This window comes from Bombina bombina, chromosome 9, assembly GCF_027579735.1.
Source record: "Bombina bombina isolate aBomBom1 chromosome 9, aBomBom1.pri, whole genome shotgun sequence".
NCBI lineage: Eukaryota > Metazoa > Chordata > Amphibia > Anura > Bombinatoridae > Bombina > Bombina bombina.
In genome coordinates this window covers 199,475,342-199,496,702 of record NC_069507.1, presented here as the reverse complement: position 1 = coordinate 199,496,702, position 21,361 = coordinate 199,475,342, and the positions used below count along the sequence as shown (strand labels likewise).

Genomic DNA, 21,361 nt, shown 5'->3' with positions numbered 1-21,361 from the left:
GCAGCCAAAGCGGATCCATCCTCTTCTTCCGGCGACTCCCGACGAATGAAGGTTCCTGATCGGAACAGCCAATAGAATGTGAGCTCAATCTGATTGGCTGATTGGATCAGCCAATCGGATTGAACTTGAATCTGATTGGCTGATTCAATCATCCAATCAGATTTTTCCTACCTTAATTCCGATTGGCTCATAGAATCCTATCAGCCAATCGGAAATCGAGGGACGCCATCTTGGATGACGTCACTTAAAGGAACCTTCATTCGTCGGGAGTCGCCGGAAGAAGAGGATGGATCCGCGTCGGCTGCTTCAAGATGGTCCCGCTCCGCGCCGGATGGATGAAGATAGAAGACGCCGCCTGGATGAACATGTCTACCAGTCCGGATGTCCTCTTCTTGTCGGATAGGATGAAGGCTTCGGACCCTCTTCTGGTCGGATAGGATGAAGACTTCGGAACCTCTTCTGGACGGATCGGTGATACCCGACGTGGTGAAGATAAGGTAGGCAGATCTTGAGGGGCTTAGTGTTAGGTTTTTTAAGGGGTGTTTGGGTTAGATTAGGGGTATGTGGGTGGTGGGTTGTAATGTTGGGGGGGTATTGTATGTTTATTTAAATGCAAAAGAGCTGTTTTCTTTGGGGCATGCCCCGCAAAAGGCCCTTTTAAGGGCTGGTAAGGTAAAAGAGCTGTTAACTTTTTATTTTCGAATAGGGTAGGGCATTTTTTTATTTTGGGGTGCTTTCTTATTTTTTAGGGGGCTTAGAGTAGGTGTAATTAGTTTAAAATTCTTGTAATCTTTTTTTATTTTTTGCAATTTAGTGTTTTTTTTTTTTGTAATTTAGTTTAGTTGATTTAATTGTAGATAATTGTAGATAGTTTAGTTAATTAATTTATTGTTAGTGTAGTGTTAGGTTTAATTGTAACTTAGGTTAGGATTTATTTTACAGGTAATTTTGTAATTATTTTAACTAGGTAGCTATTAAATAGTTATTAACTATTTAATAGCTATTGTACCTAGTTAAAATAAATACAAAGTTGCCTGTAAAATAAATATAAATCCTAAAATAGCTACAATATAATTATTCGTTATATTGTAGCTATATTAGGGTTTATTTTACAGGTAAGTATTTAGCTTTAAATAGGATTAATTTATTTAATAAGAGTTAATTTATTTTGTTAGATAAACATTATATTTAACTTAGGGGGGTGTTAGTGTTAGGGTTAGACTTAGCTTTAGGGGTTAATACATTTATTATAGTAGCGGCGAGGTCCGGTCGGCAGATTAGGGGTTAATACTTGAAGTTAGGTGTCGGCGATGTTAGGGAGGGCAGATTAGGGGTTAATACTATTTATTATAAGGTTTTTGAGGTGGGAGTGAGGCGGTTTAGGGGTTAATACATTTATTATAGTGGCGGCGAGGTCCGGTCGGCAGATTAGGGGTTAATAAGTGTAGGTAGGTAGCGGCGACGTTGGGGGGGGCAGATTAGGGGGTAATAAATATAATATAGGGGTTGGCGATGTTAGAGGCAGCAGATTAGGGGTACATAGGGATAATGTAGGTTGCGGCGGTGTGCGTTCGGCAGATTAGGGGTTAAAAAAATTATTAGAGTGGCAGCGATGTGGGGGGACCTCGGTTTAGGGGTACATAGGTAGTTTATGGGTGTTAGTGTACTTTAGAGCACAGTAGTTAAGAGCTTTATAAACCGGCGTTAGCCCATAAAGCTCTTAACCCCTGACTTTTTTTTTGCGGCTGGAGTTTTGTCGTTAGAGTTCTAACGCTCACTTCAGCCAATACTCTAAATACCAGCGTTAGAAAGATCCCATTGAAAAGATAGGATACGCAATTGGCGTAAGGAGATCTGCGGTATGGAAAAGTCGCGGCTGGAAAGTGAGCGTTAGACCCTTTCCTGACTGACTCTAAATACCAGCGGGTGGCCAAAACCAGCGTTAGGACCCCCTAACGCTGGTTTGGACGGCTAACGCAGAACTCTAAATCTAGGCAATAGAATTAAACACCCCCACCCCCTCCCCCCCCCTTCACCCGTGTAACACCCCCTCCTCCCCCCACATGTGCCCTAAACGTCACTAACAAATATAGATTAGACACACTCTCAATAATTAGACCACTGGACTACTTTATTTATTTTTAATTTTATATTTTATTTTATTTTATGTTAATGTATGTTATTCTTTACTCTGTTACTTAATCATTTGGTTACACCTCAAGTTTTACTGTTTTCAATTATCAAGCTTCTATGCGCATCTCGTATAGAGATGCACACTGTTTTGTATGCATAACGCTCATGAACTGCATTCTATGAACAACAAGGACTGACTAAAATGCAAGAACTTTACTCTTTTACTGAGTGTATTATGTATACAAAAGTATTAAAAATTGTATAAAACTACTGTTGCTAGGTTGCATGTATAAGCTGTATAATGATATGTAAAAATTGCCCAAATGACATTAGATATTGTTGTTTACTCTTGGTCCCAATGTGAATCAAATTGATTTAATTCATGATTTAATTCACTAGTCAGTACGTCTGATTTAAATCTGTTTAAATCATGGTTTTCATTTTTAGAACAATAACTTTTCAGTTTATTTTTCCAGTTATATCAGACCATTACTGATTAAGTTATATATCATTAGATATGCATAGATAGATCATTGACATTAATGAAATTATTGGGAGGCGAACTATCTCCAGTTTAATAGGTTTATTATTTATATTTGATCAACTTTTCAGCTGTAGTTTATTGGAAGGAGAAAGAATAATGATTACCTTAATAATAACAATTTAAATAGTTTTATTTACCTAAATAAAAATAACCATTACCTTAATAATAACAATTTAAATAATTTTATTTTACTAAACAATAACTTTATATTTCATTTTTAATGCTTCCCCCTCCCTCCTCACACTTAGGTCCTTGTGCAGATCTATTTCACTCCAAACAATCTTCTATTCATTGAGCTTCTTGAAACTTAGTATCGGTTGATTCTGTGTATATCGATTTGAAGGGGAGCAATGGCATTACATTGACAGTAAAGTCAAAATTATTATTATTATCGGTTATTTGTAGAGCGCCAACAGATTCCGCAGCGCTAAAATTAAACTTTCATATTTCAGAAAGAACATGCAATTTTTAACAATTTTCCAATTTACTAATTTGCTTTGTTATTTGGTATCCATTGTTGAAAAGCATACATAGGTAGGCTCAGAAGCAATGCACTACTGTGAGCTAGCTGCTTATCACTGTCTCACCCAACGTGTTCAGCTATTCCCCAGTAGAGCATTGCTCTTCTTCAACAAAGGATATCAAGAGAATAAAGCACATTTGATAATATAGGTAAATCTGAAAATGGTATGCTTATGTCCCTTTAAGGTCTATTTCTCAGCTCTTTATGTTTATTTTAATACATTTTTGCTGTGAAGAAGGGGCATGTTATTTCTGCAGACACAAATTCACAGTTTTGAAAACTACAAAACCAGCAATATGTGATGATATCTTCTAGATAGAAAAATTGTCCAAAATTATCTGGCAGAAACCTCTGGGAGAGCATGACAGTGTGAATGGATTAATGTAATTAATTTACCCCAAAAAATTAACATTACAGACATGAATATACAGCATCTTGCTATATAATTAAAGGGATAGGAAAGTCAAAATTAAACTTGCATGATTCAGAAAGAGCATGTAATTTTAAGACACTTTTAAATTCACTTCTATTTTCAAATGTGCTTCGTTCTCTTGGTATCCCTTGTTAAAAAATGGATAACAAGAAAATGAAGAAAATTTGATAATAGAATTAAATTGGAAAGTTGTTTAAAATTGTATGTTCTATCTGAATCATAAAAGAAAATTTGGGGGTTTACTATCCCTTTAAAAAATAATCTTTATTTCAGGATAAATAACATTAAGCTTATAATGTATCTTAAATGACCATTAAATGTATCTTAAATGACCATTAAACTTGACATTTCAACAATGCATAAAATGTTTCATTATTGCAAGTGAAACATTATTGCAATATACATTTATTATTTATTTTGTTGCCTTTTGCTGTGAAATACCTCTACAAATTGTGCTTGTTTGACTTTCTTCCAGGGAGGTTTGGGTTAATACTTTTAGGCAATTTATGCAAGCTTTTGTTTACTTCACCTCCAGAATCTCAGCAGTCACATGTTTGTAAAGGGTGGATTATCAGTTTTGCATCAGCAATCATGCTAGGCGCAGCATTTTTTGAAATAGTAAGTAAATTGAATTAGTGCTATTAAGGAAAAAGATAAGGTCAGACTTACCCAGTCACTCTCAACTGCACATGTGCATAAAAGTTTGTGCTATATCTGAATATTAGTTTGTGATTGTTTACCAAGGGTTCTTTTGTTCTGGGGGACAGGGAACTCGGTGAAATGAATAAACATAAAGCAATATACTAATTGACAAAATAAAGCTGCAGTTTTCATTGCAAAATTATTCTCAGATATGAAGGTCCAAAATCCTGTAGTTTACAATTTGTGTTTAGTGGTCCTCTTTAGATACTGTAGATTTTTCCTTAAAAAAATCATTGCTTTATTCAATTTTTTTCACCCTGCTTGGTCCCATCCCTGCACCAGCTGTCTCATTTTACAGATGCAAATATTCCAAAATCAAAACTATTCCAAAATCCAAAACGTTTCCAGTCCCAATCAGTTTGGGTGAAGGGGTTTGTACCTGTATTCTTTTGCACTCAGCTACCTCCTTTCCTTATTAGTATCTCTACTTACTTTAATCTCTCACTTTCTCTCCCATTTTATTAAAAATAGAAATGTTGTTATGTGTCACCTTTTTATGGGGATCTAAGTCACAAATGACAGATTGCTTGTTATGGAAGCTGTATGTGACTTTTTGATGCAGCTGCTCTGTGTTGACGAGAGCACTTCTGTCTTCACGCTACCGATATTTTGTATGTGCTTCAAAGTCCCCACTTTAGCTTTGGTAGATTAGATAAGCTCTATTTTCCATACATTAACAGTCCTTTCACTAAGGATATTATTAGTCTACTTATATGTTGTATACTGTGTTAAACATTTACCTGTAAATGGAACTGTCCCAAAAAAACTCTATTACCCTTAGGAAGACTTTCACCAGGGTCATAATACACATATTTACCGAAAGATTACTCAACCAGTGAAAAATAGCTCAGTAGCTTCACAGAGAAGAACTTTCCTGAAGTATATCTGTCTGATCCTCCTTAAAAAGGATAGAAAAACAACAAGCTACTGCGTTTTTCATTCCTGGTTGAGCCTTTCTTTTTCTGTAAATATATCTATTATGAACACGACAAAAGTCTTCCTGAAGGCTTGGGGGCCGATTTACCAACAGTCGGACGGACATCGCTGAATGCCAACAGCATACGCTATTGGCATTTAACATTGCGCAAGCAGTTCTGGTGAATTGCTTGTGCAATGCCATCCCATGTAGATTCGTGGCCAATCGGCCGCTATCAGGGGGTGTCAATCAACTCAATCTTAAGACCGCTGCTTCTTAACTCCTGTTTCCGGCGAGCCTGAAGGCTTGCGCAGAAACAGGGGTATTCAGGGCCATTCGGCCCTTGATAATTCGGCCCCTAAATTTGCTGTGAAAGCTTTTGAGGGGTGGAGAGAAATGGAATTGAATGGATGGCTTGTGCAATTTAATGATAATTTGAAGGGAAAAGTTGTCACAATGTGTATGAGAAGGATATTCTCCTTCCCAACAGGAAGCTGCAAGAGGATCACCCACAGCAGAGCTGTCTATATAGCTCCTCTCCTAACTGCCACCTCCCAGTCATTCTCTTTCAGCTCTCGACAAGGGAAGTCGCATAGAGAGATGTGGTAACTTAGTGTAGTTTATCTTCAATCAAAAGTTTGTTATTTTTAAATGGTACCGGAGTTGTACTGTTTTTTACCTCAGGCAGAAATTAGAAGAAGTGTTTTGCCTGAGGTTTTTGATGATCTTAGCAGGTTGTAACTAAGATCCACTGCTGTTCTCACACATAACTGAAGAGTATGGGAAAAACTTCAGCTGGGAGAACGGCCTGCAGATTCAACTGCCTTGAGGTATGTTCAGTATATTTTTTTCTAGAGAGATAATAAGAAGTCTAGAAAATGCTGACAGTGCCTGATATATTAGAGGTAAGCCTGATTGCAGTGATTTAATAACGACTGGCATCATGCTTGCAGTTAAGGGTAATTTTCATGTTAATTGCTCTAATTACTTAGTATGTGAAACGTTTACATGTATTATAAGGAACGTTTTTTACTAAGGGTGATAAATCTTTATTTGGGGCCTAGTTTTTCCACATGGCTGTTATTTGACTCCTAGGAGTAGTTTTTTAGGCCCTCTGACTTTCAGTGCATGGTGGGAGGGGCCTATTTTCGCGCTCTAATTGCGCAGTAACTTTTCAACTCTGAGACATCCAGCTTCCCTGAAGGAGTCCCCTGACATATTGGACCTCTCTAAAGGGTTTTTGTGCCTACAAAAGTCATTTTATGGGAAGGTAGGAGCCACAGTAGAGCTGTGGCAGTTTGCCTGTGACTGTTATAACGGTTTTACCATTTTTTGGCTTCGTTTTTGAGCCTGAGGGGTTAATCATCCATTTGCAAGTGGGTGAAATGCTATTTTACCCTAGTACATACACTGTTAAAATTTCATAGAGTTAACTGCTTTTTTCACTGTTTTGCAGTTTTTGTGTTTGTTTTTTTCTCTTAAAGGCACAGTACCGTTTTTTATATTCTGCTTTTTTACATTAATTAATGTGTTTTCAAAGCTTGCTGGTCTCATTACTAGTCTGTTAAACATGTCTGACATAGAGGAAACTCCTTGTTCATTATGTTTAGAGGCCATTGTGGAACCCCCTCTTAGAATGTGTACCAAATGCACTGATCTTACTATAAGTTATAAAGATAATATTCTGGCTTTAAAAGATTTATCACCAGAGGAAACAGACAAGGGGGAAGTTATGCCGACTAACTCTCCCCACGTGTCAGAACCTATGACTCCCGCTCAAGGGACACCCGCTCAAGAGGCGCCAAGTACATCTAGCGCGCCCATAGCGTTTACCTTACAAGACATGGTGGCAGTTATGGATAATACCCTTACAGCGGTATTGTCCAAACTACCAGGGTTACAAGGAAAGCGAGACAGCTCTGGGACTAGGAAAAATACAGAGCACTCTGACGCTTTAGTAGCTATGTCTGATATCCCCTCACAATATCCAGAAGCTGAGGAAGGAGAGCTTCTATCTGTGGGTGATTTTTCTAACTCAGGGAAGATAATTCAACCTGATTCTGATATGTCTACATTTAAATTTAAGCTTGAACACCTCCGCGTGTTGCTCAGGGAGGTTTTAGCTGCTCTGAATGACTGTGACACCATTATGGTCCCAGAGAAATTGTGTAGATTGGATAAATACTATGCAGTGCCTGTTTACACTGATGTTTTTCCAATACCTAAGAGGTTTTTGGAAATTATTACTAAGGAATGGGATAGACCAGGTGTACCGTTCTCTCCCCCTCCTGTTTTTAAAAAGATGTTTCCCATAGATGCCGCTACACGGGACTTATGGCAAACGGTCCCTAAGGTGGAGGGAGCAGTCTCTACCCTAGCTAAGCGTACAACTATCCCAGGACAGTTGTGCTTTCCTAGATCCAATGGATAAAAAGTTAGAGGGTTACCTTAAGAAAATGTTTATTCAACAGGGTTTTATTCTCCAGCCTCTTGCATGCATTGCCCCTGTCACTGCTGCTGCGGCCTTCTGGTTTGAGTCTCTGGAAGAGGCTCTACAGGTAGAAACCCCATTGGATAATATACTTGACAAGCTTAAAGCTCTTAAGCTAGCCAATTCATTTGTTTCTGACGCTGTTGTTCATTTAACCAAACTAACGGCTAAGAACTCAGGTTTTGCTATTCAAGTGCGTAGGGCGTTATGGCTTAAATCCTGGTCAGCTGACGTTACTTCAAAGTCTAAACTTCTCAACATTCCCTTCAAGGGGCAGACCCTATTCGGGTCCGGACTGAAGGAGATCATTTCTGATATTACTGGAGGAAAAGGTCACGCCCTTCCTCAAGATAGGTCCAACAAATTAAGGACCAAACAGACTAATTTTCGTGCCTTTTCGAAACTTCAAGATTGGCGCAGCATCAACTTCCTCTAATACAAAACAAGAGAGAAATTTTGCCCAGTCCAAGCCGGTCTGGAGACCTAACCAGGCTTGGAACAAAGGAAGGCAGGCCAAAAAGCCTGCTGCTGCCTCTAAGACAGCATGAAAGATCAGCCCCCGATCCGGTAACGGATCTATTAGGGGCAGACTTTCTCTCTTCGCCCAGGCTTGGGCAAGAGATGTCCAGGATCCTTGGGCGTTGGAAATTGTGTCCCAGGGGTATCTTCTGGACTTCAAAGCTTTTTCCCCAAAAGGAAGATTTCACCTCTCACAATTATCTGCAAACCAGATAAAGAGAGAGGCATTCTTACATTGTGTTCAAGACCTCCTAGTTATGGGAGTGATCCACCCAGTTCCAAAGGAGGAACAGGGGCAAGGCTTCTATTCAAATCTGTTTGTGGTTCCCAAGAAAGAGGGAACCTTCAGACCAATCTTAGATCTCAAGATCCTAAACAAATTTCTCAGGGTCCCATCCTTCAAAATGGAGACTATTAGAACCATCCTACCTATGATCCAGGAGGGTCAATTTATGACTACCGTGGACTTAAAGGATGCTTATCTTCACATTCCGATGCACAGAGATCATCATCGGTTTCTCAGGTTCGCCTTCCTAGACAGGCATTACCAGTTTGTAGCTCTTCCCTTTGGGTTAGCTACGGCACTAAGAATCTTTATGAAGGTTCTGGGGTCACTTCTGGCGGTCCTAAGGCCGCGGGGTATAGCAGTAGCCCCTTACCTAGACGACATTCTGATACAGGCGTCGAATTTTCAAATTGCCAAGTCCCATACGGACATTGTTCTGGCATTCCTGAGGTCTCATGGGTGGAAAGTGAACGAAGAAAAGAGTTCTCTATCCCCTCTCACAAGAGTTTCCTTCCTGGGAACTCTGATAGATTCTGTAGAAATGAAGATTTACCTGACAGAGGCCAGGTTGTCAAAACTTCTAAATTCCTGCCATGTTCTTTTTTCTACTTCTCGCCCTTCAGTGGCTCAGTGTATGGAAGTAATCAGCTTAATGGTAGCGGCAATGGACATAGTGCCGTTTGCCCGCCTACATCTCAGACCGCTGCAACTCTGCATGCTCAGTCAGTGGAATGGGGATTACACAGATTTGTCCCCTCTACTAAATCTGGATCTAGAGACCAGGGATTCTCTTCTCTGGTGGCTATCTCGGGTCCATCTGTCCAAAGGTATGACCTTCCGCAGGCCAGATTGGACAATAGTAACAACAGATGCCAGCCTTCTGGGCTGGGGTGCAGTCTGGAACTCCCTGAAGGCTCAGGGATCGTGGACTCAGGAGGAGGCACTCCTTCCAATAAACATTCTGGAACTAAGAGCGATATTCAATGCTCTTCAGGCTTGGCCTCAGCTAGCTGTTGTCAGGTTCATCAGATTTCAGTCAGACAACATCACGACTGTAGCTTACATCAACCATCAAGGGGGAACAAGGAGTTCCCTAGCAATGTTGGAGGTTTCAAAGATAATTCTATGGGCAGAGATTCACTCTTGCCATCTATCAGCTATCCATATCCCAGGAGTAGAGAACTGGGAGGCGGATTTTCTAAGTCGACAGACTTTTCATCCGGGGGAGTGGGAGCTCCATCCGGAGGTATTTGCACAGTTGATTCAACTTTGGGGCAAACCAGAACTGGATCTCATTGTGTCTTGTCAGAACGCCAAGCTTCCTTGTTACGGATCCAGGTCCAGGGATCCCAAGGCAGCACTGATAGATGCTCTAGCAGCGCCTTGGTCCTTCAACCTGGCTTATGTGTTTCCACCGTTTCCTCTGCTCCCTTGTCCTTAATACCAAGATCAAGCAGGAGAGAGCTTCGGTGATTTTGATAGCCCCTGCGTGGCCACGCAGGACTTGGTATGCAGATCTGGTGGACATGTCATCCTTTCCACCATGGACTCTGCCGCTGAGACAGGACCTTCTACTTCAGGGTCCTTTCAACCATCCAAATCTAATTTCTCTGCGTATGACTGCATGGAGATTGAACGCTTGATTTTATCAAAGCATGGTTTCTCCGAGTCGGTCATTGATACCTTAATACAGGCACGAAAGCCTGTCACCAGGAAAATCTATCATAAGATATGGTGTAAATATCTTCATTGGTGTGAATCCAAGGGTTACTCATGGAGTAAAGTCAGGATTCCTAGGATATTATCCTTTCTCCAAGAAGGATTGGAGAAGGGGTTGTCAGCTAGTTCCTTAAAGGGACAGATTTCTGCTCTGTCTATTCTTTTGCACAAACGTCTGGCTGAGGTTCCAGATGTTCAGGCGTTTTGTCAGGCTCTGGTTAGAATCAAGCCTGTTTTTAAACCCGTTGCTCCGCCATGAAGTTTAAATTTAGTTCTCAAAGTTCTTCAAGGGGTTCCGTTTGAACCTTTGCATTCCATAGATATTAAGCTCTTATCTTGGAAAGTTCTGTTTTCAGTAGCTATCTCCTCGGCTCGAAGAGTTTCGGAGTTATCTGCTTTACAATGTGATTCCCCTTATCTCGTTTTCCATGCAGATAAGGTAGTGTTACGTACCAAACCTGGTTTTCTACCCAAGGTGGTATCTAATAAGAATATCAATCAGGAGATTGTTGTTGCGTCACTGTGTCCTAATCCTTCTTCAAAGAAGGAATGTCTATTACACAATCTTGACGTGGTTCGTGCTTTAAAGTTTTATTTACAAGCTACTAAAGATTGTCGTCAAACATCTGCATTGTTTGTTGTCTACTCTGGACAGAGGAGAGGCCAAAAGGCTTCGGCAACTTCTCTTTCTTTTTGGCTAAGAAGTATAATCCGCTTAGCTTATGAGACTGCTGGCCAGCAGCCTCCTGAAAGAATTACAGCTCATTCTACTAGAGCGGTAGCTTCCACATGGGCTTTTAAGAATGAGGCTTCTGTTGAACAGATTTGTAAGGCGGCGACTTGGTCTTCGCTTCATACTTTTTCTAAATTCTACAAATTTGATACTTTTGCTTCTTCAGAGGCTATTTTTGGGAGAAAGGTCTTACAGGCAGTGGTGCCTTCCGTTTAAGCGCCTGCCTTGTCCCTCCCTTCATCCGTGTCCTATAGCTTTGGTATTGGTATCCCACAAGTAATGGATGATCCGTGGACTGGATACACCTTACAAGAGAAAACAAAATTTATGCTTACCTGATAAATTTATTTCTCTTGTGGTGTATCCAGTCCACGGCCCGCCCTGTCATTTTAAGGCAGGCGTTTTTTATTTTTAAACTACAGTCACCACTGCACCCTATAGTTTTTCCTTTCTCTTGCTTGTCTTCGGTCGAATGACTGGGAGGTGGCAGTTAGGGGAGGAGCTATATAGACAGCTCTGCTGTGGGTGATCCTCTTGCAGCTTCCTGTTGGGAAGGAGAATATCCCACAAGTAATGGATGATCCGTGGACTGGATACACCACAAGAGAAATAAATTTATCAAGTAAGCATACATTTTGTTTTTAACACACTCACCAAGCCCTCTTGTCAGGCAAAAGCTTTTTAAGGGACATAAAAAACAAAAAATGTCATTCATGACTCATACATTTTATACCCTGCAGCTGGTATAACAAGTCAGTGGGATCACATTAAAGGGGAAACCAGTTTTACAGTACATTACACTGACCCTTTAAAACATCTAATCTAAACTCATTTTGTCAGCCATGTCTGTTCATCACTAGCCAATCATTGATGTCTTTTTTTTTTTTTTACACATTTTGTGCATAATTATTTAAGAAACCGTCCATTTCATCAAGATAAAATAAAATATTTTAATTCCGTAATGCAATGACTCCCCTAGGATTCGTAGTCCAAGGATCAAATGGTGAATATGCTTACTTGACTAGGGAGGAAAGACTGGAAGTAGTACGCAGAGTTCGACAGGAAGTGCCAAGGGAGAAGCTTCTTATCGCTGGTTCAGGATGTGAATGTAAGTCACATGGTTAATAGGTGCATAAAAACTGTCCCGGCATTTATAGAAGAAATAATAGTAAAAAAAATATTATTTATAGTAGAAATAGTATAAACAGAAATGTGTGACACAACTCCTTTGCTATTTAAATCTATTGAAATAATGACATATATAAATAATAACTAATTACTTGTTTAAAAAATAATTATTTTATCCTAAGCTACTCAAGCTACAATTGAGATGACTCTAGAAATGGCTGAATCTGGAGCAGACGCAGTCCTTGTGGTGACACCATCATATTATCGTGGCAGAATGACCAGTACTGCTCTTATTCATCACTTCACTAAGGTAATAATATTTTGAGGAATACATTTGATACCACGCAATAGATCTTTCATTGTGTTGTTCTTTGTTACAATGAAGCATTCTATGTACTTAAAGTGATGGTAAATCCGAGCTTTTAAAAAATACTAGGATTTACCACCACTAAAAATAAAGTGGACTTTCAGTGATGAATTTCTAAAAAAAGGTGGTAAACTTACTGCCCACGGCACAGCACTCTTCTCTCAATGAGGTGACGATTCCACCTCTAAACCAATAGCCGTGCTAGTCATCTGACAGTGTTCTGTATGCTAGCATGGCTATAAGTTTAGAGGTGGAAACGTCACATCATTGTTAAAAAGCGCTGTGCCGTGACTTTAGCAAGGAGCCGCAGCACAGAAAGGGTGAGTTTAGCACCCTTTATTTTAGAAACTCATCACTGAAAGTCCAGTTTATTTTTAGTGATGGTAAATCCTAGCGTTTTTTTAAACGCTCAGATTTACCATCACTTTAATTGCATAGTTCAATGCTTATAATCCAATAATATATAGAGAGAGTATTACAAGTTATACTTGTGGCTACTTTCATACTGGGAGGACAGCTTCCTGCCATCTTAAAAAAAGCCCAGAAAATATTCCCTGTTACTATAATGCATAGGATAAGATCTTAAAGTGATAGTAAACTCTCCCCTTTGGATTAACCGATCCAGAATTTTAGCAATATTTTAGATGACGTTTAATTCATTAGTTGTAATGAGGATGAGCTATAACTTTCTTTTTTATGTAGATATGAAATTCAAATACCCTGTGCTCCAGCCGCCCATTTAAAAAGTCCTATTTTTGTGAGCTAACGGTTTGAACCATTCTCCAATCAACACTCTAGCTACAACAAAAGTGACATATGGCTAGAGTGCTGTTTGGTGAACAGTTCAAACCGTTAGCTCACAAAAAATATGACTTTTGAAATGGGTGGCCAGCGTGGGGTATTTGAATATTATTATTAGACAATATTATTTTGCAGCATTCACCATTAAATAGGTCCCTTCTAGAGTGGGCAAGGAATGTAGCTACCTTTTTTTATTGTAGGTCATAAACGAAATTGCAAGCCCTGGCTGAAGTTATAGGGTGCTTATAATTTTAGTTATGTATATACAGCACACATGCACTTATAAGCAATCCCATTGTGGCATCATGAGGAGGTCTGTCATATTCGGTCACCCAGTAACATAAAAGTGATTAAAACATGTCTTAAGATATACTAGAGTTTAAACTCTAATTGACCTCAGCTCTCTGTCTTGATAGAGGACACTGTTTTATGTCACCCTGTGTTGACATCTTACCGATAAAGATCACTGTAGTGAGAAGCCCGAATGGCCTCCTGTATCTGTTGTACCAGATGTAGGTAATAAAACTATTCATCCCAAAAAACTCGCCTTTTTTAGATAATCCTGATAAGAAGTTGTAAATAGCAGGCATCCAAATACAGGACACAAAAAGAAAAGAAAACATTAACCCCATACAATATAAAACCATAAGTAAAATTGTAAAAATTCATGCTCTATCTATATCATGAAAGTTTAATTTTTACTTAATCATCAATAACAAATGTACAAATATAAGAAGAAATATATATTGTCATACTTATCACCCATGGTGTCCACTTTCAAAAAGATTACAAATGTCTGAATTTCTTAAACAAATTAAACTTTCATGATTTAGATAGAGCAGCAATTTTAAACAACTTTCCAATTTACTTCCATTAACAAAATGTACACTTTTCGAGTCACCAGCTCCTACTGAGCATGTGCAAGAATTCACAGAATATACGACTATGCATTTGTGATTGGCTGAGCGCTGTCACATGATACAGTGGGAGTGGAAATAGACATAACTGAAATCTTACAGAAAAAAATCTACTACTCATTTGAAGTTCAGACTAAGGGGCCGATTTATCATCGGTCTGTTCGACATGATCCGCTCAACGGATCATGTCCGACAGACATCGATGAATGCCAACAGCATACGCTGTCAGAATTTATCATTGCACAAGCAGTTCTGGTGAACTGCTTGTGCATTACAGCCCCCTGCAGACTCACTGCCAATCGATTGTATAGGATCGGGCGGATTGATGTCCGCAGCCTCAGAGCTTGCAGACCAGTTATGGAGCAGAGGTCTAAAGACCGCTGCTTCATAACTGCTGTTTTCCATTCGGAGCTTGATAATTCGGCTCCTAAGTGCTATTGCATTGTCTTTTTATTGTGTATTTTTTTTAATTATGCAAATCTACTGTATTGGAAAGGCAGCAAATAAATGCACAGTTCCTTGTTTTTCATCAGAGATTATTTGCATATTCCCTGTATGGAAATACTTCCAATTCCTGAACAGCAGTTCCTGTTTCTTTGGTGGGCAAAGAGCTGCATGAGAGCAGAGATGTACAGCTCTTAATCTCTTGCTATCAAAAAATAGACAATAACTGCTGTACAATAGGATATACAGTATATTAGCAGCCATAGCATACTGTTGCTATAAATGTATTAAGGTTCCTTGTCACTGCTATTACTTGAGAGCTTCTTCTATACGGCAGTGGTCCAAATATTTGGCTGCAAGAGTTTGGTTGAGGCAAATCTGTTCTTGTGGCAGGGCTGACACTATGCTATGGCTTCATCTCTGTCACCTAGGATTGATGATAGAGTCTCATATTGTTCTGTTCTATTATTATTTAATTCTAAAGTTTAAGCAGCCACTGCAAGACAAACCATTTCTTACAATTGTGGTACAAATGTGACATAAATTAGACATGTTGAAACCAAAGGTATTTGCCACCCCCACAACATTAGCATTGGGTAACAGAGAATCTATGAGACTTCTTTAATGATTGCTGAGTCATATAAACGCTACAATACTTGTGTACTCGTAGCATATATTTTTTCATAATTATCTATTCTGTTTCAAAACCACAAATTTGGTGTTTAACGCATTTAATAAAAAATATATGCCATGATTTTTAAATGACTCTCATGTTTGTTTGTGTGTATAAACAAAAGTAAATTTTAAAGGGACAGTCAACCCAAAAATTACTATTACTTATTTAGATTAGTTAATTAACGATTTTTACAGCCAACTGTAGCCCAATTTTCATCTAAATAAACTTTGCCAGTAAACACACTTACTAGTTCTTATCTGGCCATTTTGAAATGGCCACCTGACCCCTCCTTCTCTGACGTCTCCCAAAGCTTCCAATACAGGATCCTGTCGATCCTGCGCGTTCTTATGTCTCCCACATGCGCAATGAGCCGTAAGAGGGGTATGTCTCCATAGCAGCATGCAGACGCTTTTTTATAATGTTAGAAGTCTTATTATACTAGAACAAGCCTTAGCTATACAAATCATCCCCGTACATTTAGAGGGGTGGATGAAACGTGCAAAAAAAACCAGTAAGGGCTCTCTAGCGCTCTACAGTGATGTGTCCAGTAACATTGATCCAGAGTCAGACAAAGTCTGAAGTAAAATAGATGCAAAAATGTTTCCCCTTCCTTATAGCAAAAGAACCCTCATATGCAGTCAGTGGGATGTGGGCGCTTATTTAATTAGTTAATTTTGCATAAGTTTTGCCCCAAACCCTTCTGCACCAAGGGTGTGTGTTTCTGCCTATGTGTTTGTGTGCGTCTCTACTTTTTCCATTCACAGCACATGCTGCACTCTCTGATTGGCCAGTTGCCTTCTGGTGGGCGGAGCTTGACAGGCAGCTTCACTGTGATCAGGATCACGTAGCGTCTACTATGAGCAAGTGACTGTCCCAGAAGAGTTAATAAGAAAAATAAAGCGCTTCCCCCGTGCGGTGCCACTTTCTGTGTGTTGCAGGGTGGGGGAGTTTTTTGAGCATCAGTCTTCAGGCAAAGGACATTTTTACACAGGGAAGCTGCCTGTCAAGCTCCGCCCACCCAAAGGCAACTGGCCAATCAGAGAGTGCAGCATGTGCTGTGAATGGAAAAAGCAGAGACGCACACAAACACATAGGCAGAAACACACACCCTTGGTGCAGAAGGGTTTGGGGCAAAACTTATGCAAGTTGAACTAATGAAATAAGTGCCCACATCCCACTGACTGCATATGAGGGTTCTTTTGCTATAAGGAGGGGAAAACTTTTTTGCATCTATTTTACTTCAGACTTTGTCTGACTCTGGATCAACGTTACTGAACACATCACTGTAGAGTGCTAGAGAGCCCTTACTGTTTTTTTGCACGTTTCATCCACCCCTGTAAATGTACGGATGACGGATGACTTGTATAGCTAAGGCTTGTTCTAGAATAATAAGGCTTCTAACATTGTAAAAAGTGTCTGCATGTTGCTATGGAGACATACCCCTCTTCCAGCTCATTGCGCATGCGGGAGACATAGGAACGTGCAGGATCGACAGGATCCTGTAGTGGAAGCTTTGGGAGACGTCAGAGAAGGAGGTGCTAGGCGGCCATTTCAAAATGGCCAGATGAGAACTAGTAAGTGTGTTTACTGGCAAAGTTTATTTAGATCAAAATTGGGCTGTAAAGTTGGCTGTAAAAATCATTAATGAACTAATCTAAATAAGTAATAGTCATTTTTGGGTTGACTTTCCCTTTAATGCTAAAAACATTGTGACACAATAGATAAGATCCTTCATATAGTGTTGTTTATCTGTTTTGAATCACAAAATGAACTTTGAGAATCATGACACTGGTCAATATATTTATGTCTATAGAATTGTTTTAATCACGTTTATGGCTTATGAACTTATAATAAGATTTATTAGATTACAAAAAAAGAAGCTGTTTTTACCATTTCTGTGTATATTTACTGTAGGTGGCAGATTCGTCGCCTGTTCCGGTGGTTTTATACAGTGTGCCAGCAAACACTGGGCTGGATCTACCCGTTGAGGCTGTAGTTTCTCTGGCTAAACACCCTAACATTATCGGTCTCAAGGACAGTGGAGGAGATGTGAGTCACTTCCTTACTATAACAGGATTTTCATTAATTTCAAATCTACCTGTAAACTTTGGCCTGACAAATACTAGAATTTGTTTAATATTGTCCTAAATATTTCTATATTAAAACCGTTACCTTGCTTTTTTTTAAGAGAAAAATCATTAAAGGGACACTGAACCCAAATTTTTTTGTTTCATGATTCAGATAGAGCATGCAATTTTAAGCAACTTTCTAATTTACTCCTATTATCAATGTTTCTTCGTTCTCTTGCTATCTTTATTTGAAAAAGAAGGCATTTAAGCTAAGGAGCCAGTCATCATTTGATTCAGTACCCTGATTATTGATGCTGTCCAATCAGCAAGGACAACCCAGGTTGTCTAAACTGACATTCTTGCTTTTCAAATAAAGATACCAAGAGAATGAAGAAAATTTGATAATAGAAGTACATTTGAAATTTGCTTAAAAATGCATGCTCTATCTGAATCACGAAAGAAAAAATGTGGGTTCAGTGTCCCTTTAAAGTTTCTTTGCTGCAGCTAAAAGAGGGTATTTAAAATGTTTTACATTTTTATTTTTTATTTATTTGTTTTTTTAAAAAAATTTTTTTCCAAGTGCTTTTAAATTTTGCCACTGTCAACGAATAAAGCAGTAGAAGTTCTGCTTGTCAGCCAGTGAAAAAGGAAAAAATATGGGTTAACTGCGCTGTGAAACGCTATTAAGCCTGTGAAAACAAGAGGAATCTCTCAACCTCTAAACAAATACTGAAGTGAAAAAAGGAATAGTATGGATTCTAGAGGAAACCATAAAATTCGAATAACACAGGCGCTATAAAGCTTAAAATTGTGTGGTGAAAAAATAATAAAAATTAGTATTATAAATTGTGTACAAACACGTGTAAATATATATTAAATTCTGTGCAAACACAAAATAGCCAATAAATGTTAGTAAACAAAAAAATGATGTGCAAGATTCTGCATATATTTAATAACAAAATAAAATAAAATGTGAACAAGTTTGAAAACGAAATACAAAGTGGCAAATGCGCTGATCAGATGCAGTTACATGTGCAGTATACAAATGGCAACAGTTGCTGAATAAAGCAATTATTAAAAACAACAGGGGATGAAATAAGAGATCTCTTGAATCCAAATGGTCATCCGAAGAAGCGGTCCTAGTTGAGCCCAGGTTGAGGATATTTCAGTCAGGCTGGAACGAGACGAGAGACCGATGAAACGGCAAAAGAGGCACCAATATAAGGTTAGCAATTATACTTACACCAGAATCGGTGATGCGAACATGTGAACTCTTCTCAGTGGCTTAATCTCTGGACAGCAGGAACAGCAGCTTGAACACACCGTACAAGAGTGGCGATGAAATAAAGCCAGGTATTGTTTTACAAACACCTTTGCACGCAGGTAACTGATATCCGTACCTACGAAAGCCTAAGAGGGACAAAAAACAAGCAAACACAGAGCAACGTGTTTCAACCCGGAAAGGGTCTTTTTCAAGCTCACAAAAAAGTTCCAAAGTGTACTATATATAGCCAATATAGCAATACTATTGGTTAGGAAATACTAATGGGCGTATGCAGTTTTTTTTGTCAGCCAGTGAGCAATCAGTCCTTATGGCTTTTTACCATGCAAGAAATCATTTAAAAATGTTTAAATACTTTACTTTCATATGTATGATAACATTTTTAGTGTGTACTGTTCCTTTTATTGTATATCTGGTTGTTAAATGTTCTATAACTGTGCTAAACACAGCTATAAAAATCTAGGTATCAACTAGAATAGAAACATCAAGTACAGATAAATCGCTCCATTCCAGTATACAGTATAAGAATTTCAGAGCAACAAATATATATTTTTTGGCTTCTTTTTTTTCTAAGGCCTTTCCAATCCATTTGATAATCTGAACTTTTGCAGTGATGGGAAACCTTGAAGAGACAGATCAGTGGCAAAAATAATTTAATTACAAAAAATGATGTGAAGTTATTCACTATACAAAATGGTTGCCTAATGTTTTAGTTGCAGATTATTTTTCACTTAAAGAGACATTTTAATCAACTTTCCAGTTTATTTCTATTATCTGTTTTGCTTAGTTCTCTTGGTATTCTTTGTTAAATCATAATCCAAGGTGAGCTCAGGAGTGTGCACTTGTTATACATTGTTGCAAACACTGAAGCCATAGGATCCTAAAGACACACTACTACACTCTTATCAGCCATCTTAGGATAACTCTTCAACAAAAAATACTAAGATAACAAAGCAAATTTAATAATAGAAGTAAACTAGATTTTTTTTTTTTAAATTGCATGCTCTATTTAAGTCATGAAAGTTTAATTTTTACTTTACTGCCCCTTTAACTAATAATATCAGTTCACAAACCACACAAGTGTCCTGGATCCTGCAGGATTGCCATGGGATGGGAGTGACAGAAGGAATCTTCTTGCAGGGAGCAATATGTCTAAAGCGAACAAGAAAGAGCTTGAAAATAGACCAAACTTTATCACTAGATATTCAAATCAATACTACCTAATTTGCAACATAGTTAGGAAATATTTACCGATCCTTTATGGAGATGACTTACTGAAGGATGTAGTTAAAAGAGGGTTTAGGTTCACATATAGAAGAAATCTTAATATGGTATCACCAAGCCAATTACGTAAACCTGTTAGCCATAGTTCTTGGCTGAGACACAATGGGACATATAAATGTGGTAAAGATTGCAAGGCCTGTGAACATATCAGGATAGGCAGTTTTTTAATTCATATGTGACCAATCAATTGTTTGATACTAGAGGATGTATAAATTGTTCTTCAACATTCGTGATTTACCTTATAGGTTGCACGTATCATAAATTACAGTACGTGGGTATGACTACCTGTGATGTTCGTACTCGGATACGTGAACACCTAGGGTATATCAGGAATAAGATAACTTGCTCTGACCTTGCTAGACACTTTATTGAAGTCCATAATGGAAATGTGTGCAATTTTGAATGGAATGCCATAGAAACTATAAGATGCCCTCGAAAAGGTGGAGATAAATGGCCTATTTTGGCCAGGCAAGAGGTCTATTGGATCAATAAATTGTGCACGCTTATGCCAGATGGCTTTAACTCAGAAAATGACCTTATTAACTTTTGGGAGACATAAGCATTATAAATATGTAAAATAAATATTTGTTATGTTTTATCGGCTTATCTAATGTACATAGGTTTTTCTCTTATGGATTTGAACTCATCAATTTATGTAGTTATATGCTAGAAATGTCAAAAATACTGATTGAACTACTCTCCTATATAAGTAATCAAGTGAAATAGGATTAACTTCAGTGGGCATGTATATGTATTCTTGATGAGCGTCCAGGGTATGAACCTTATTTTATATAAATTTTTCATGTATTAATTATGTTCTCCTTTGTAAATAATACCTTTAAGCAATATTCCTGTATAATATTTCTGTATCTGCCTATTTTTTAAATTTAAATGTTGTGAGTTGTTTCCTTTAACTAAGGTGAGGAAGGAAAGAGAGGGTGTGTGGTTTTATCCTCCAATGGGTGATCTGCGATTGGTATAAATGGAAGTAACACCTGTGAGAAAGTATGGTCTATGATTACGGCTATGTCTTGCCGAAACGCGTAAGACCGGTTCTTCTACTCTTTTACCCCACCTTGATGCCCATGTATTTTTAACTTATGGAATAAAGTCTACTTGATTTTACTTTTGGAAAGCTGTTTCCTGCGGATTCCTTTTTTGCCATGGGATGGGAGGTGTGGTTTGCTTCCCGCCTGCAGCTTCTTGGCTTCCTGGTTTTGAGGTACAACCACTACTGCCCACAAGATCCATAACCTGCCAGTCCCAGCAAATGCTGGGAGGTATTAATTCATGATGTGTGCCGTTAAATTGACATGGAAGCCAATAATATAATGGGACTGAACTTCATACTTGCCAGTCAGCCTCAAAAAAGTCTAATGTAGTTTTTTTTTTTG

The 21,361-nt window shown here is 38.6% G+C and overlaps 1 protein-coding gene across 1 annotated transcript in view; it reads left to right on the top strand.

Annotated features, from left to right (window-relative positions):
- The window catches only part of HOGA1 (4-hydroxy-2-oxoglutarate aldolase 1), a 114,469-nt gene that overhangs the window by 9,909 nt on the left and 83,199 nt on the right, over positions 1 to 21,361 (top strand). Inside the window, exons 2-4 of the mRNA XM_053691738.1 lie at positions 11,979 to 12,107; positions 12,310 to 12,437; positions 17,247 to 17,381. Coding sequence (XP_053547713.1) covers positions 11,979 to 12,107; positions 12,310 to 12,437; positions 17,247 to 17,381 — 392 coding nt within the window. The remainder of the gene's footprint in view (positions 1 to 11,978; positions 12,108 to 12,309; positions 12,438 to 17,246; positions 17,382 to 21,361) is intronic.